Here is a 17,500-nt window from a genome sequence, read left to right as displayed (position 1 = left end):
ACCCCCATCCCACCACCAACACTACTTGAGTCATTGGTTCCCAAACTATTTTGTATGACGCCTCAGTTTTTTTTTTTCCAACAGACCAGCATAGCCCCCACCACCTATTTTGTATTTTTATGAAAATATATATTTCTTTTGTTTATATCTTAATAGAAAACGGGTTGGGGTGACTGATAGAATAATACTTTGTACGTATGTAACTGTAGGTACCTGTTCATGGAGGGATTTCAGTGTTCTTATTAAACAATGGTTTTTGAGCAAATGAATTCACGCACACCTTCCCTTATATCTTCCTCACTTTACGTCTCTCTGAGGGGAGTGGCGTCCCCTGTTTTGGGAAGCACTAGTTTAAGTGAATTTCAACAGACTGGTAGAAGGCGGAGATTGTGAATATTTACCCGCATTCACTCCACCTTCGTCGACCAAGCGTTAACCTTGTTTAGTTAATAATGACGAACCTGACCAGGTACTTCTCAGATAAGTTACTTTTTTTTCTTAAGGCAAATGGGGGTAGGTGACAGACGAACGGCACAAAATGCTATCCATAACAATCGAACCCGAATTTGGCCCAAAAGTAAATAAAGTAGAATGGCGTTAACCACAGGAAAAACTATATAGAGCATTACTAACTTAACTTAAAAATAAGTGTGGCTAACACCTGGCAATTTTTGTACAGCTAGATGTGTGTGTGGGGTGGGGGGCGCTTACTGTGGACACGGTAAGGAGAGATGGCGGAAGAGGGAGGGAGGGAGGGGGGAGACTTTCAAGATGACTCAAGCAGCTCCCCAAGCGACTTTCACCCAAAACATTAACCATTGCGTCAGAGCTCCCCACTCCCAGCCCCCTAAGGTGGCGTACCGTGGCGTCGACGACAGCCAGTCAGTCGCCTCCGCCGCCAACGCCACCGCCTTCTTTACCCTCCGTCAGCGGCTACTCACGAGACCAGTGGGAAAGGTTCTCGTTTCCGCGCGGCAGTCACGCGGCAGCTGGTGCGCTCACCCACGAGCGAAAGGTCATTTTCACACACGCGCGCACACACACACACACACACACACACACACACACACACACACACACACACACACACACACCGGATTGCTGGTCCAGTAGCAATTTAGAATTTGAGTCTAGGTATGATAAATTAGCGAGTAAACAACGGGACCCAGCGAACATTCCTCCTTTCCTGTATTCTATACACAGGTAAATATACTCACACACCGGATTGCTGACGTAGTGGTACTGCGCTCGACCGCTAATGCAGCTATCTGAGTTTGGTCCCCGCCTAGGGATAAAAATACATCACAGCAGTGCAAGCCGGCACCCTAACTCTGGTGGGCAGGGAGCTGCAGTTTTGTGTGTGTGTGTGTGTGTGTGTGTGTGTATGTGTGTGTGTGCACGCGCGCGTGGGGGGTCACGCTATTAACTATATCATAATCACCAATTGGGGGCATAAGCCAGGTAGCGAGTTACTTCACTCATACTGTTACCAATATAATTCGTGAACGTCAACTCTGACTATATGGGCATCATGTGGCACGTTCCACTGATCTTGATCCTACTCGCAGGGTTCCTGTCTCCACAAAAGACAGCCCTCAATGGAGACGAAGGGGATGACTACAGAATTCATGGCTGACATTAACCATAGATCGCCCCATACATGAGGACTTGAGTTCTTTTTCCGGGAAGCTAATAGATGTCGATCATGAATCCAACACATGATCCAAAACCATAATGAAACAAACACACACGCACACACTCTCTCTCTCGGTGGCGCGGTTGGTAGAGTCCCAGACTGTCAGTACGGCGGTACCGGTGGTACTGGGTTCAAATCCTGCCCAGGGCTGAAATAATTTCAGTATCGCTGTGCTTCGAGTCGTTACTCCAACTCTCGTGGGCGGGGAGTTGGGTGTGTGTGTGCATGTAAGGTCATAGCATTACCCATAGATCGGACATACGAGCTCTGAGCTCTATTCCGGGAGGGAAATAGCTGTCGATCACGAGTCCAACACGTGATCCAAAGACCGAGGTTAATCACAGACACACACACACACACACACACACACACACACACACACACACACACCTACAAACGAACAGCCAAGCCATCGGAATCCTCTTCCAATTCGAGTTAGTCCAAAGATTAAACATACTTGTAACCGCAAAGAATCCAAATCCACTGTATTAATATTTTGCACGATCATCGCCAATTATATCAAATATTGCCGGCTCCAATATGCCAGTGCCAAGTCAATTCATCAAACAATCAATGTCCACTGCTAAACAAGGACCTCCCAAACCTATTCTATGAGTCATGTGACAATACGAGACACATTTTCAACCTCCAGTTGCTTGTTTCAATGATTAAATTTATTCATTTACACACCTCCCAAACAAACAATCCTCCCCCATTCTCTTCGGCGCGAGAATGCCCGTTAGGTTAGAAGCGCTGGTAAACAAGAGCCCATAAGAGAGCACTTGTAAAACCTGGTCACTTCGGGTGGTTCGGTGGTGTACAATTCACAATCGCTTCTACGCAAACCCTCAACGACTAACAAATTCTAAACATCGGCAACTCGACAAACAATGGGGAAACGTTGGACAACAGTGGCACGTACGTGTGTGTGTGTGTGTGTGTGTGTGTGTGTGTGTGTGTGTGTGTGTGTGTGTGTGTGTGTGTGTGTGTGAGAGAGAGAGAGAGAGAGAGAGAGAGAGAGAGAGAGAGAGAGAGAGAGAGAGAGAGAGAGAGAGTACTGGGAAAGCAGGAAACATCTCACTTCAGTAGTCAATGAGTTGCACTGATTCCTGGTGTGCTACACCGAAGCCGTATGATTCACCATGGTCTTGGATCACGTGTTGAACTCGTGATCGACAGCTATTTCCCTCCCAGAAGAGAGCTCAGAGCTAATATATAACCAATCTATGGGTAATGCTGTGACCTTGTAGGCAAACACAACCTAACACGCCCACGAGTTGGAGTAACGACTTACAGGGCAATTATACGAAAATTATTTCAGCCCTGGGCGCGATTCGAACCCGGACCCCCGTAGCTGCAGCCGGGAACTCTAAGCACCGCAAGCAAGCACGCGCGCGCGTGTGTGTGTATTCACTTGGTCTTTGGATCACGTGTTGGACTCGTGATCGACAGCTATTTCCCTCCCGGAAGAGAACTCAGAGCTCGTAGGTCCGATCTATGGGTAATGCTATGACCTTACACACACACACACACCCAACTCCCCACCCACGAGAGTCAGAGTAACGACCCGAAGCGCAGTGGTACCGAAATAATTTCGGCCCCGGGCAGGATTCGAACCAAGAAATACGGGCCACTATCGTAGCAGTTCAGCGCTCTACCAACTGCGCCACCGAGTCGTGTGTGTGTGTGTGTGTGTGTGTGTGTGTGTGTGTGTGTGTGTGTGTGTGTGTGTGTGTGTGCGTGCCTGTGTGATTCACCATGGTACTGGATCACATGCTGGACTCTTGATCACCAGCTCTTACCCTCCCGAATGAGAGTTCATAACTCATAGACGGCCCGATCTATGGGTTATGCTGTGACCTTACACACGCGGGCGGGCGCGCGCGCACCCACACCCACACGCACGCATATATACACACGCCCACACAACTTTTCGTCCACCAGAGTTGGAGTGCCGGCTCGCGGTGCAACGGTGATGTTTTTTTTCCAGTCCTGGACAGGTTTCAAACTCGGATCGCTGTACTACTGCACCGTTAAGCTGTGTGTGTGTGTGTGTGTGTGTGTGTGTGTGTGTGTGTGTGTGTGTGTGTGTGTGTGTGTGTGTGTGTGTGTGTGTGTGTGTGTGATTCACCTTGGTCTTTGGAAGAGAGCTCAGAGCTCGTATGTTCGATCTAAGGGTAATGCTATGACCTTACACGCACACACACACCCAACTCCCCGCCCACGAGAGTTTGAATAACGACTCGAAGCGCAGCGATACTGAAATTATTTCAGCCCTGGGCAGGATTCGAACCAGGTGTGTGTATTCACCTCGGATCTGCTGCAGCCTCTTTTCGAGACAGCCAGACACCACCCTACGGCAGTGAGCTCAGAGCTCATTATTAGCAGATCTCTGGGTAGGTCTGAGACCACTCACACTCCACACACCGGGAATGCAAGGTCACAACTCCTTGACTAACGTCCCGTACCTACTCGCTGCTAGGTGAACAGGGGCTACACGTGAAAGGAGATAAACCCAACTTGTCTCCGCCCGGCCGGGGAATCGAACCCCGGTTCTCCGGCTTGTGAGGCCAGTGCCTTACCAATCCGCCACCGGGCCGTGTAGCAATCCGCCACCGGTGTGTGTGTGTGTGTGTGTGTGTGTGTGTGTGTGTGTGTGTGTGTGTGTGTGTGTGTGTGTGTGTGTGTGTTTGTGTGTGTGTGTATGTGTGCGTGTGTTTGTGTGTGTACATGTATGTGTGTGCGTGCATATGTGTGTGCGTGCGTGCGTGTGTATGTGTGATTGAATGATTTGTGCACGAGGATAGGCAAATACCTAATCATCAATTTCTACTTTTCTATATGTTCAATAGACCCGAGCATGGTGCCGGAAGGCGGAATGCCCCCTTATCCACGAGGTACATGTGAAAGGGCGGGTTTTAAACGTGTATGAAACGAGTGTGTTTTGATACAGTCACCCCCTTATAGGAATTCTTCCCTTAAAGGTCCCTTCTTTCACTACTTCGGATATATTGGGTCCCTCCCCATAGCCCTTTGGGTGACGTCATATATATATATATATATATATATATATATATATATATATATATATATATATATATTGCAGAAACCACAGGGTAAATAAAGTTCGGAGTACAAAACGTTTTCGTCGTAATAGACGAAAACGTTTTGTATTCCGAAACTTTATTTTCCCTGTCGTTTCTGCATGATCATTTAGTCACGCGTTTTTGTGATTATTTTTGCAATTATATATATATATATATATATATATATATATATATATATATACTGTATAGCTGTATTCGACGCGTAGTACATACAATCCACATGCCATGGTTTTTAAGTATATCAAAGAAAGGTTAGGTTAAGTTCAATTAGGTTAGGTTAGGTCGGTGAACTTTCGGAAGTTGGGGAAAGGACCCGTTGGAAAAGAAGTCTATTCCTGCGCACATAATACTTGCAACAGTGATACCATTTAGGCAATAGGGGGAGAAGAGGGGCGGTTCACCTGAATAAAATCGAAAGAGACAACCACCCCACCCCCACCCCCAGCAGAATGCATGGCTGGGGCAAGTTGACCGGACGTGCCGTGAGTTGTTGGAAGTGGGAACGAAGGCACGGAGGGAGAGCGGTGGCCGCACGGGAACTGCTTGCTCGCTCGGAGAGAGCCCGTGGTCGCGAATGGCGCCGGCCTGCGAGTGAAGCAACGCGCCTCCTGGCGTGTGCCCCCAATTGATAATAATAATGATGATGATGATGATACATACATATATATATATATATATATATATATATATATATATATTATATATTATATATATACATATATACTGTATATTGCTAATAAGAACACGGGTACTTGTGTTCACTTATGTAAAGTAGACCACTGCTTCGTTAGTTTCTTTTTCCAAGTGGTCTACTTTGCATACTGTATCATATATATATATATATATATATATATATATATATTATATATACATATATATATATATATATAGTGCATATACACGTGCCGTTAGGCGATTTTATTCATCTAAGGACCAAACCTCCGGTACTACTGGGGTCTCGACCCAGACCCCATTCACAGAAGGGTCGGCCCAACATGCACATGATTAATATCGTCTACGGACAGTTCCACCAACCCCGTGGGGAAGGGGGGGGGGGCGAGGGAAGGGAAGGTCGCCATCTCAGCTGATCAAAATCGCCGGGCGCCGGTCACTGACACCACAGTAATGATGGGGTTAGTGTCGAGGGCTGTTAATTATATGACGTCACTAATTACATCACTCACGTCACGCAATACATAATTCGGTGTCATCCCAGTGTTACTATGTGAAGGTGTTTCTACACGCGCGCGCTCGCACACACACACACACACACACACACACACACACACACACACACACACACACACACACAGACGCACACACACGGCAGCGTGTACAAAGCCCTTCACTGTGCATGAATGTATTTTTCTTTTTATTTTATCTTCAGAGACACTTCGTCAAAGATGTCAACAACAGGGGGAAGGAAGGCTCACCGTTGAATAAAGCCTCATTTACGCGGGGCAAGTTAAGAGACAAGGCAAGAGAGCGAGTTACTTGCCGTCTGTAAACATCTGCTTGACAAAGAAAACTGTGCAAGTAACTTGCTCGCTTGACTTGCCCCCTCAACTTGCCCCGTGTAAAAGACGGCACACCGACAACCAAAGGGGAGGTGAAGGTCACCACTCCACCTGAATCAAATCGCCCGTCGACCCCGACCAAAATTATCCTTTTTTCTAACGAAAATCCTTACCTGATGATACCTCAAATTTAGCCCCGGGGCTTGGGGGGGGGGGGGTAATCCAGCTGAACAAAGTACCATAAACCCAAATTTTAAATTATATATATAGTTTGCCTACATCTGAGGCGCCTAGAACAGAAAGGGGAAAACGCTGGCGCCACGCGTAAGCCATTCTCCCTCTTAACAACAGAGGCTCTAAGAACCATATTTCCGTAGCGAGGTGTGGCATCTACCCCTTTCTATTCTAGACGCATCATTTATGAAAAAAATTGAATCTGGGAACGAATAAAATCACAAGGCGACATCTAGCATAAAATGTAGGGACCAATGCAACTGAGGAATGTATTTTGTAAACAAAGGTTGCCTTGATGGTACGTATGTGTGCGTGCGTGCGTGCGCGCGCGCGCGTGTGTGTGTGTGTGTGTGTGTGTGTGTGTGTGTGTGTGTGTGTGTGTGTGTGTGTGTGTGTGTGCGTGCCTCTCTTCATGTACCTGCTCAACCGCGACCAAAGCAATCACCTTTGCCTTACGTGCTAGGATAGCCAGGCTAAGGCCCCTTTCATACTAGGCAACTAGTGACCGTCACTAGTTGCCTACCATTATTTCAAAATGAGCCCTTTACACTACGTCACTGAGGTTGCCCGGATGCGCAACAGGCTATGGCTGTTGTCCGGTCTGGTAACAAGTGACCGTCACTGGCAGTTGCCGTCACCGACCGTCTCTTTTTATTGACCAGCAAAGCCAACAGAAGCACCTCCTCCACTGATGCCATTCTTTCGACTAATGAGATGATGAGAAAGGATTCCACAACTCGGTGACAGTCTCTGGTTGCTTGCAGTTGCCCGAGACTTTCACACTGGGCAACTAGTGACCGTCACTAGTGACGGTCACTAGTTGCCTAGTGTGAAAGGAGCCTAAGTAGCATTCATCAGTTAGGACAAGACCTCTAATGAAGCGATTTTCCGTTGATTAGAATTCCCTGACGCCAACCAGAAGACACTATCTAAAGGGAGTCTCTGGGTCGATCTATTCAAACCCTTCTTAATGTTTTGCCAGAGTTCATCCTTTCTCTTTCAAACACCTGCCAACCTTATTAGCTGAATGGTGTCACCTCTAGCCCCCAGACTACAAAGGGTTGCCGAGGCGTTGTCGCACAGGAAATGCCGCGTTTACTCTTTGCTGCCAAGGTCATTCCAGGGATCAAGGGCTGGAAAGGTTTGCAAAAGAGCATGGGTGATGGTAGAACGCTTGTTGTGTCATGGAAGTAACCAGTAAACAAAAGACCGAAAACAGAAATACACGAGAGAAAAAGAGAAAAAGGAAATACAAAATACCAGATTAGAAAAAGAACTAAATAAATATAAAGGAATGTGTGGAAAAAAAAAGAATCTAAAAAGACAAAAAATGAATAAATAGATAAATCAAAAAATTAAAAAAGTTGTTCCAACCGGAAGTTCACCGCCCTCAAAGGTAAACAACTCCAGGGGCAAATAACAATTTACCTAAATTACATTTAATGAACACTACGAGTGTTGGGCGTATCCTTCGAAAACACACACACACACAAATCCAAACTACAATCAAACAGTGATCCCTCCTATACACCAAACCCATTGCATTAAGTAAAGTTCATAGACTGGCATATAATTTTCATTTGATCACCAATAACCAGCGCGTCTATCCTTGAAGACACCGCACCGAAGAGGTGGAATCATAGAAGCGGTAAAGAGGAGAGAGGGCTAAAGGAATACAAAAACGATCAGCAATATTGTTTGACTGCAACACCACAAAAAACTTCCCTATATTATTTGCAAAAAGGATTACAATGGCCTGACAACAAAAACACTCATTACTTAACGAGAACACATACACATACACACACACACACACACACACACACACACACACAGACACACACATATATATATATATATATATATATATATATATACACACACACACGTAGGTATATAATGTTTAGACTTTTGTCCAAGTGAGAAATTTTAAAAGTCATTAAATAATGAATAATGAAGGAATGAATAACGAAAACATAAAACATTACTAAAAATTAGGAAGGGCAAAACATGTACTAAACACATACAAGCTAAAAAAAAAACGTTAAAATCGTTAAAAACAGTGTTAACGTACCGTCACATAACGAAACTGGAAGCGCGCCTCCAGCATCTTGATCTTCCGCTGTCCGTTCCCTATGATGAAGATCAACGCCCAGCTCCTGGCAGTAGAACACCACTTTCAAGAGGTGCTGTAGCAGAGGGAGCAGCAGGAGGAACTCCCGAAAGCTCTCTGGGTCCTACGCCAGCAAGACGACGCAAAGTTTCACCGGTCAAAAATGAGGGTCGTCGATTTCGGAAACCCAAAGATCCGATGTTTTGTCTAAGTCAGGAGGCAACGATGACGTCACGATGACAAGAGGCAACAACAAGTCAGAAGCAACAGTACAGGCTGGAGGCACTGTAGGAGTATCCAATGCTAGCTGAATGTCCAGTAGAAGAATCCAATGGTGAGGATGTATTGTTGAAGACTACGAGGGTTGTAGGTACTACGGTTGTAGCCAATGCTACCATAGGAGAATTCAATTCTAAGGCTGGAGGTGTTGTCGGAGAATCCGATGATCCAACTGGAGGTATTGTAGGATCCGGTGCCGAGGCTGGAGGCACTGTAACGGGTTCCAATTGTCTGGAGATACTGTAGGAAGATCAAATACTATGGTTAGATCAAGTGCTTAGGCTGGAGGTCCTGCAGAAGGATCCAATGCTGAGGCTGAAGGTGATGTGGGATACAACACGAAGGCTGGAGGTACTAGGATCGCTGGGGATCCTGGGCTACGGCTGGAGGTAGTTTGACTGGGTCCAAGCATGCACTGGATACAATGTAGGCAGACCCAATACACAGACTGGAGGTATTTTAAGGTCTGATACACGGGGTTGAGGGTACTCAAAGATACTCAATTGCAAGATACTCCTCACGGTGGGATGAGAGGCTTAACACGTTTATGGGAGAGAAATCTACCGGTGACCCGGCCTTCAATGAGGTGGGGTGCATACACCTACCGCAACAGCAGAACCTGCAGCGGCCCATCTACCACTGAGACAGCAAAGCAAGGCGGAGCGTCACTTTCCCCGTCACAGCGAAACAACACAGCGCGTTATAAAACATTTGCCACAGGAGAGCAACAAAAGGTAATTCCTACTACCCAAAGCAGAGTAACACAGCGTTAAGTTTTATAAAAGCTTCTGCCACAGCATCACAGTAACTCCACTACAGCCTTGCCAGTCAACAGTTTTACATAGTTCTTTACACTTGTCCAGTGTTCAACTGAACAAATTTAGTTACTTTCTGCACTGGCGTCTGTTCAACCCTAATTGAACAAACCCACACAATAATAAACAAATTATTTTCTAAAACGAAAAAATTATCCTGTTTTCAGAGCAATTTGAAAAACACGATCTGTATATTCATTCTGGTTACTGCCACACGATCTTATAGGTCTGAAAATGCGCAGTTTTAAGAAAAAATAAACTTTATAACTAGTTAATAAACCCATTAACTTCCTTCCATCCATTATTCTTAACTCCTTTACGACAGCACTGACGATTCAGTCAGGCGGAAGTGGCTCATTAAAACAAATATAAAACAAAATAATAATAATAATAATAATAATAATAATAATAATAATAATAATAATGGTAATAAATAATAATAATAATAATAATAATAATAATAATAATAATAATAATTCCAGATTTCTTTCGATCGAAAACAAGCCCCGATGGCGCAGTCAACTTCTCCTTTCTTCCGACATCGTGGAGAAGACAAAAAATAAGTAAATAAATTAATTAATTAACAAATAAATAAATAAAAGTAGCCTTGAAGACGCGGGCTTATTATTCGCAAAATTCAAGTAATGATAACTAACTAGATAGATAATTAAAACGACTACGCACAAAAAATTATCTACATTCGCCGACGCATCCAACTCGGCAGTGACAATTTCAAAACACTCACTACCCAGTTAAGAAACCCAGTTAAGAAACCCAGTTAAGAAACAACTAATATATGTTAATGTACTGTACACTCACAAACGTACATGTATACATATAAACTTAATGTAAGAATTTTTGTGTACATACAGTATGTACAAGTGTGTGTGCATGTAAAGGCACATGCAATTAAATTATTTTTTATTTATATATTTTCTGTTTGTTGATTCATTTAGTTGTTTGTTTCCTATAAACAAACAACTAAATGAATCAACAAACAGAAAATATATAAATAAAAAATAATTTAATTGCATGTGCCTTTACATGCACACACACTTGTACATACTGTATGTACACAAAAATTCTTACATTAAGTTTATATGTATACATGTACTTTTGTGAGTGTACAGAACATTAACATATATTATTAACATGCATGTACATGTATGTATACCGCATTGATTGTTTGGCAACCTATTCAAGTTGTGTTCTTACATCATAGTTATCATATATATATATATATATATATATATATATATATATATAAGAATATATATCATCTCGCTTTCTTTTATCGGAGCTTCTGAAGAACAGGACTCCAATTGCGCCTTTTGAACAATAGCGTCCCCAGTTTTGCCCTCCTGAAGAATAACGGTCCCATGTAAGAAAATAAATTAAAATATACAGAAATTAAATGGTTAGGTTAGGTTTGGTTAGATTAGATTACATGAGGTAGACCATTTGAACAATAGAGGTCCCAGTTTTGCCTTTAGGGAGGATTGGAGCTCCAAATCACTTGGGGCACCTATTCTTCTACACCTTCCTCTTAGCTTTGGGACAGTCTGAATAAAAATAATAAAGCTATTTCAGGAAAGAGGCTAAAAAAATTATCGTATATTTCCACAAAATCTTTTCCTAGACAGCTAAAACCATATCTCCAAGTTCTTCCCTAAGAGACAATTGCTGGTAACACATAAAACGGAACCAAATGAAAATATCTCGTGAACGATGGCATCAAGAGTAGGAGGAGCCCAAATGAACGACGTTTACCAAATTGAGTCGACGTGACGTCACGCTCGGGATTCATGACGTCACTATGTTTACCCGCTTCGTCATTTTGCCCTTATTTACTTCAAATATTTTAGCGCGTCTACTATATCGATTAACCATTTCACTTATAGAAACAGATTTGTATGTTTTATTCTAAATCCTGCCAGGCGATTTATTAGAGGGTTGGTCGAAGTCTTTACTCGTAGAAAAATGAGAAATAACTACGAAACTACGCAACATACGGTACAACCGTTTCACCACACACGTTACTCAAATAAAATAAAAAATAAAACAATAAAAAATCGTACATGAATATACAAAATAAAAAAATATTTATGAAAATAACATTACCCTCTCACCATGTCTAGACATTTCTAGTTTGTCAACTGAAGGGGGGTTGAGACAATAATTTCCCCTTTGCCCCCTACTCCACCCTTTCCGTAACCAGTTGACACGTTTTATCTATTTCTGATATCTGGAATCTGTCAACATTTTTAATGGGATTGAGCGACCATACAGGCACAGCATATTCCAAATGTGGACGGACTAATGATCTCTTGAGTTGGAATAACATCCCGCAGCGCAGCGATACTGAAATAATTTCAGCCCTGGGCGGGATTCGAACCCGGACCGCCGTAGTGGCAACCGAGAACTCTAACCACTGCGCCACGAGGTGTGTGTGTGTGTGTGTGTGTGTGTGCATACATATAACTAAAGGGTAAACCACGATGAACCCTGTTAGTCACAAACGTTGGGTGGGCGTAACAAGGTCGCCCAGCTCCTTTGTTCCTTGATGGTACGTGGACAAGAACAATTCTGTTTTTATGACGTCATTCTCGTTTAATAACATCACTCATTTCTATGACGTCATTTCCTCTTCTAAAGTTATTCTCGTTTCTGTGGTGCCACTTGGGTTTCTGTGACGTCATGATATTTGATGTTATGTCATTTCTATGACGCCAGTACCCTCCACTGCAAATATTACGTCAGACTTATTTGACGTCGCTCTTCACTCCAGTTCCGGCACCCCCAAGGTGCTGGACGACCTTACAACACTCGAGCAGAGACCATGACTAAGAATAGACACTCTTGTTAAAAACACTTCCTTTCCACGCCAGGAGTCGTGGAGGTAGGCGCAGCTTAGTGACGTCATGTCGTCGTCTCCGAAAAACAGTCTAAGAACTTCGTGACGTCATGTCGACTTTGATACTATTTCCAACAAACAGGAACAGACTTGGTATATAAAAAATTGGCATTGGTCTCCGACCACGAAGACTTTTCTCCAACCACCAAGGCCAAAACGGAATAAAAAAAATCTTAAGTCCGTGGCTGCAGCGAAAAAAATGAATATATATATATATAAATATATATATATATATATATATAAATACATATATATATATATATAAAGATATATATATATATATGAGATGAAACCGATATCAAGTAGAGAAATAATCAAATATTCCTTCTGTACCAACCATGCCTCACACATAGGCAATGCCATATCTTTCAATTCGACTTAAGTAATATAATAAACAAATACACAAATAAATAAAATACGTAAACCAATATATCGGCGAATTCGCTTCAATTACAAACTTTACCAATTTTATCTAGACTAACAATACAGGAATAACACTCCACTGAAGGCAAAACTCCTTGCCCCCCACCCACTCCCCTCTACCTCCACCCCAATCAGACCCAATCACAATTAACCTGGATATTGCAGGCTGGTGATTGGTGTCCCCCCGGCCAATCCAATTACTTCCTTCAACACACCGACGCCCCTTATTGATATTTGCTCTGGTCAAGGGACAGACGACTTGGCGCAGCTCTGGCCTGTGGTCACTAACTCGACTGCATCAAATCGCCCGCCCTCGGCCAGAATAAAATGTGTAAGGTTCGTCACTGCGATGAAGGGAACTGGTGACCTTACGTGTCTTCACTGTACCGCCCATCCTCCCTCAATTCCAAGGGGAGGGGGGAGGGGGACAACAACAGACACCTGATAGTGGTGGTCCCTGTGTGTTTCATGCATGCATGCATACATACATACATACATACATACATATATATATATATATATATATATATATATATATATATATATATATATATTTATCAACCACAGTGCACTTTAATTCTAAGCCATCAATATCGGAAGAACCGTGGATGCATATGCAGAAACTGAAACGTGGTACGCCCGGGGACTCGAACCAAGGCCAGCACGAGACCAATGCTTGTAGTGACTTGACCACTACACCATCAAGAGAGATGTGGTTGATAAAAATGTATCTCTAGTCACTGGGACCCATTCAGTGTTGTACATATATGTATATATATATGTATATGTATATATATATATATATATATATATATATATATATATATATATATATATATATGTGTGTGTGTGTGTGTGTGTGTGTGTGTGTGTATTTCGGCAGCAATTTTTCTCTAATGCATGTACGAGTATTAAATGCGACGGAAATCTCGGCGTTGATGATCTTTTTATAATTTCATTTCCTCTAATTAGGCGTTTCTCAACCTTACTTAATGAATACAGACATCCCTGACCACGCCCTACGCTCTCTTCTCCGTCCATGCACAAACGAAGTACCTTTTAGAAGACCAAAGACACATGTACAAATAGACGGTGTGGCAATGAGATCCCCTCTTGGGGTCCTCTTCGCCAATTTCTTCATGGGAACAATAGAAGAAACGGTCCTGTCTGAGATGAAATGTAGTACCAACTGTACATATACATAGACGACATCTTCGTCAGGTTCAATACCACTGATGAACTAGAAGACCTCCGCCCGAGACTCATGGAAGAATGAGACCTCATTTTCACAACCGAAAATGGCATCAACAGCTCCCTTCCCTTTCTAGATGTACAAATCTCCCACTCTGACTCTGGATACAAAACCAGTGTCCATGTGAAATCAACCAACATTGGGCGGTGTCTAAATGGACAAAGTGAGTCGCCCGTAAGATACGAAAGGTCCACTATTAATGCCTATGTCAGGAGGGCGCTCACCCACTGTTCGAACTGGACACCTGTTCACCACGAACTTGAACGGACCTCCCAAGTTCTTGTAAACAACTGTTTCCCTAATTACATTGTAGAGATCTATCAAGGGTAAAGTCGACCTTGAACATAACCCCCACACCGACGCCCCAAAGACACCCATAAAACTGTTTTACAAACGCCACATGACATTAGCATATAAAGCTGAAGAAAGAGTTATGAGGAATATCATCCGCCGCAACGTAAAACCAATACCCGAAGATAAATATCTTAATTTTATCATATCTTGCCAGTCCAAGAAGTCTTCCAACCCCTTTCCTCCCCCGAGCCCCTCCAGAGGAGAAATGTCATCTACATGCATACATGTCAACACGAGGACTGTGCAACTCGTACTTATGTAGGAATGACGACTACTCTCCTCTCCAGGCGCCTCACTTGTCACCTACAAGTAGGATCCATCAAGAACCACGACCTACACGACCATGGAATCCCCCCCGACGAGAGAACTGGTTAAAGGCACCATAATCCTGGACCAGGATGATGGTGCCCATCGCCTTTCGCTATTGGAAACCCTTTATAATAAAAGATTTATCACCCTCAATCAACATCCAGTGGTGATCTCCTGACCCTTCCCTCCAATAGAGACATTTCGCCACTCCTCCGTTAAGACTCCCCACGGGACGCCTTATACTTAGTTGTTCAGTAGGATTGCATTGACCTTTCCCAGTGTGTTTTTTCCTCCGAGACAGATCTGTGGGAAGGACCGTTGGTGGTTACCATGAGGCTGCGGGTCTCCTGTCACTGAAACCCAAGGCAACAATTATTACTAATCTTCCCTTCATTTTGCCAGTCAAAGAGCGAGTCCTGTTTCAGTTCTTTCCACATGCCCAAACCATCTCACAGAACTGTTGCCTCGCCCATATTCACCTTACTATACGAGTATATCTTTCCTTTTGAGCACTCTGTCCATTCTTTATCTCACACAGACACGGACACTATATATATATATATATATATATATATATATATATATATATACATATATATATATATATATATATATATATATATATACTTTTTTTATTCAACCACAAACAACTTTTAATTCCATGCCATCGCAATCGAGACTGAAGAATCGCTCGATAGAGACATTTTGTTCTTCAGTCTCGATTGCGATGGCATGGGATTAAAAGTTGTTTGTGGTTGAATAAAAATATCAATTGATCGCTGGGAACCATTCAGTGTAGATGTATATATATATATACATATTATATATATATATATATTCAACAAGAACCCACTGTGTTGGATACGCAGGAATGAAATAGATGATATCCATATATTTCGATCATGGACTGTGATCCTCTTCAGTATTCCACTGAAGAGGGTCACAGTCTGTGATCGAAATATATAGATATCATCTATTTCATTTCTTCCTATCCAACACAGTGGGTTCTTGTCGAATTTTATGAATGTGTTACGACATTACTTTGTAGATATATATTTATATGTATATATATATATATATATATATATACATATGTACATACCACCCCAAGTCTAAAATTTGCTCACATGCACCATGCAAACTATTGTGCTCTCCAGCCTTTGTCATACGGGTTATATTGGAGTTGTATAAAGGCTACACTCATCTTAGATATAATACAGTCTTCCCTCCCATGATACACCTAGTTCCGTTGCAACCCCCGACCCTATACATACTGTATATGGTTGCGCGCGCGCAACGGAATATACTCTCCGGTAGACGCCAGATGGACCTCTTGCGCCTCCTGTGCGTAATTCGTGAAAGAAATTGTCGCAGACCCCAGGATTCGGATCAGTAAGGTTTAGCAATTCAGTCGTGCATGCTTCCAATGTGTTATATGCACGCACCCTAACGACCAAACCGATTAGGTGTGCATATTATATATATATACATATATATATATATATATATATATATATATATATATATACATATACAATATATATATATATACACACACACCTTATATATATATATATATATATACACACACACATATTATATATATATATATATTTTTTTTCTCTCTCTCTCTCCTACCACTGAGTCTCGAACCGCTGTGCGATTGATTCCCACAAGGCAAGAACGTTACCATTGTGCTATGCTGGACGGACGGAAGGAATGTTCTTGAACTTGTCCATCATATTCCCCGACGTATACACAACACTATGTCCATGTTCACAGTCCCACTTCCCGGAAGTGGTGACAATCTGGGACAAAGAGTGACAAAGGAAACGCCGTCTGCTGCCACGGTGGAAGAGGGAGTGGAAGAGGACAAGTGGATTGGTCGGTCGGTGGATTACCCGTTGTGGACTGAGGTTCGTTGGCGCTTCTATCCTTACGAGAGAGAGAAGGGAGGGAATGAACGAAGGGACGGGAGAGGGGAAGGAGAGGGAGAGGGAAAGAGGAAAGAGAGTGTATGAGGAGTGGGAGGCAGTAAGGGGAAGAAGGAAGGAGGAAGAGGAAAGGTACAGGGGGAGGGAGAAGAAGGAAGGGGATGGGAGAGAAGAGGGGGAAGGAAAGAAGTGAGAGAAAGAGGAAGAAAAGGGGGGGAGAGGGAGAGGAGATAGGAGAGAATGAGAAGGAGGATGAGGAAGAAAGGGTAAAGTGAGATAGGGAGGAAGGACGGAAGAGGGGAAAGAGAAAGGAGGAGGAAAGAGGGTGAGGAGGAAAAGAGAGGGAAAGGAGCGAAAACCAGGGGAGGGGGAGGGAGGGAGAGAGTGAGGGGTGAGAGGGAGGTGAGAGGGAGAGAGAGAGAAGGAGAGAGAGAGGGGGGATAGAGAGAAGGGAGAGTGAGAAGGGAGGGAGGGAGGGAGAGAAAGAAAGAAAGAAAGAGAGAGAGAGAGAGAGAGAGAGAGTTGGAGAGGGAGAGAGAGTTGGAGAGTGAGA

General features: G+C 43.2%; 1 protein-coding gene across 9 annotated transcripts in view; it reads right to left on the bottom strand.

Annotated features, from left to right (window-relative positions):
- LOC143027843 (AKT-interacting protein-like) overlaps positions 1-17,500 on the bottom strand; it is a 150,016-nt gene that overhangs the window by 104,873 nt on the left and 27,643 nt on the right. For 5 of the 9 annotated variants that reach the window (XM_076189493.1, XM_076189495.1, XM_076189496.1 and 2 more), the window contains exon 3: positions 8,629-9,186. The exons of the other annotated variants lie outside the window; for them this stretch is intronic. In XM_076189493.1, the coding sequence (XP_076045608.1) occupies positions 8,629-8,664 (36 nt within the window). In that variant the 5' untranslated portion in view covers positions 8,665-9,186. The remainder of the gene's footprint in view (positions 1-8,628; positions 9,187-17,500) is intronic. 9 annotated transcript variants of the gene reach the window in all.

Source organism: Oratosquilla oratoria, chromosome 8, assembly GCF_046742065.1.
Source record: "Oratosquilla oratoria isolate Oo_2021 chromosome 8, ASM4674206v1, whole genome shotgun sequence".
NCBI classification, from domain to species: Eukaryota; Metazoa; Arthropoda; class Malacostraca; order Stomatopoda; family Squillidae; genus Oratosquilla; species Oratosquilla oratoria.
Note: the sequence above shows the minus strand (reverse complement) of the source record. Positions and strands in the feature narration are given on the sequence as shown.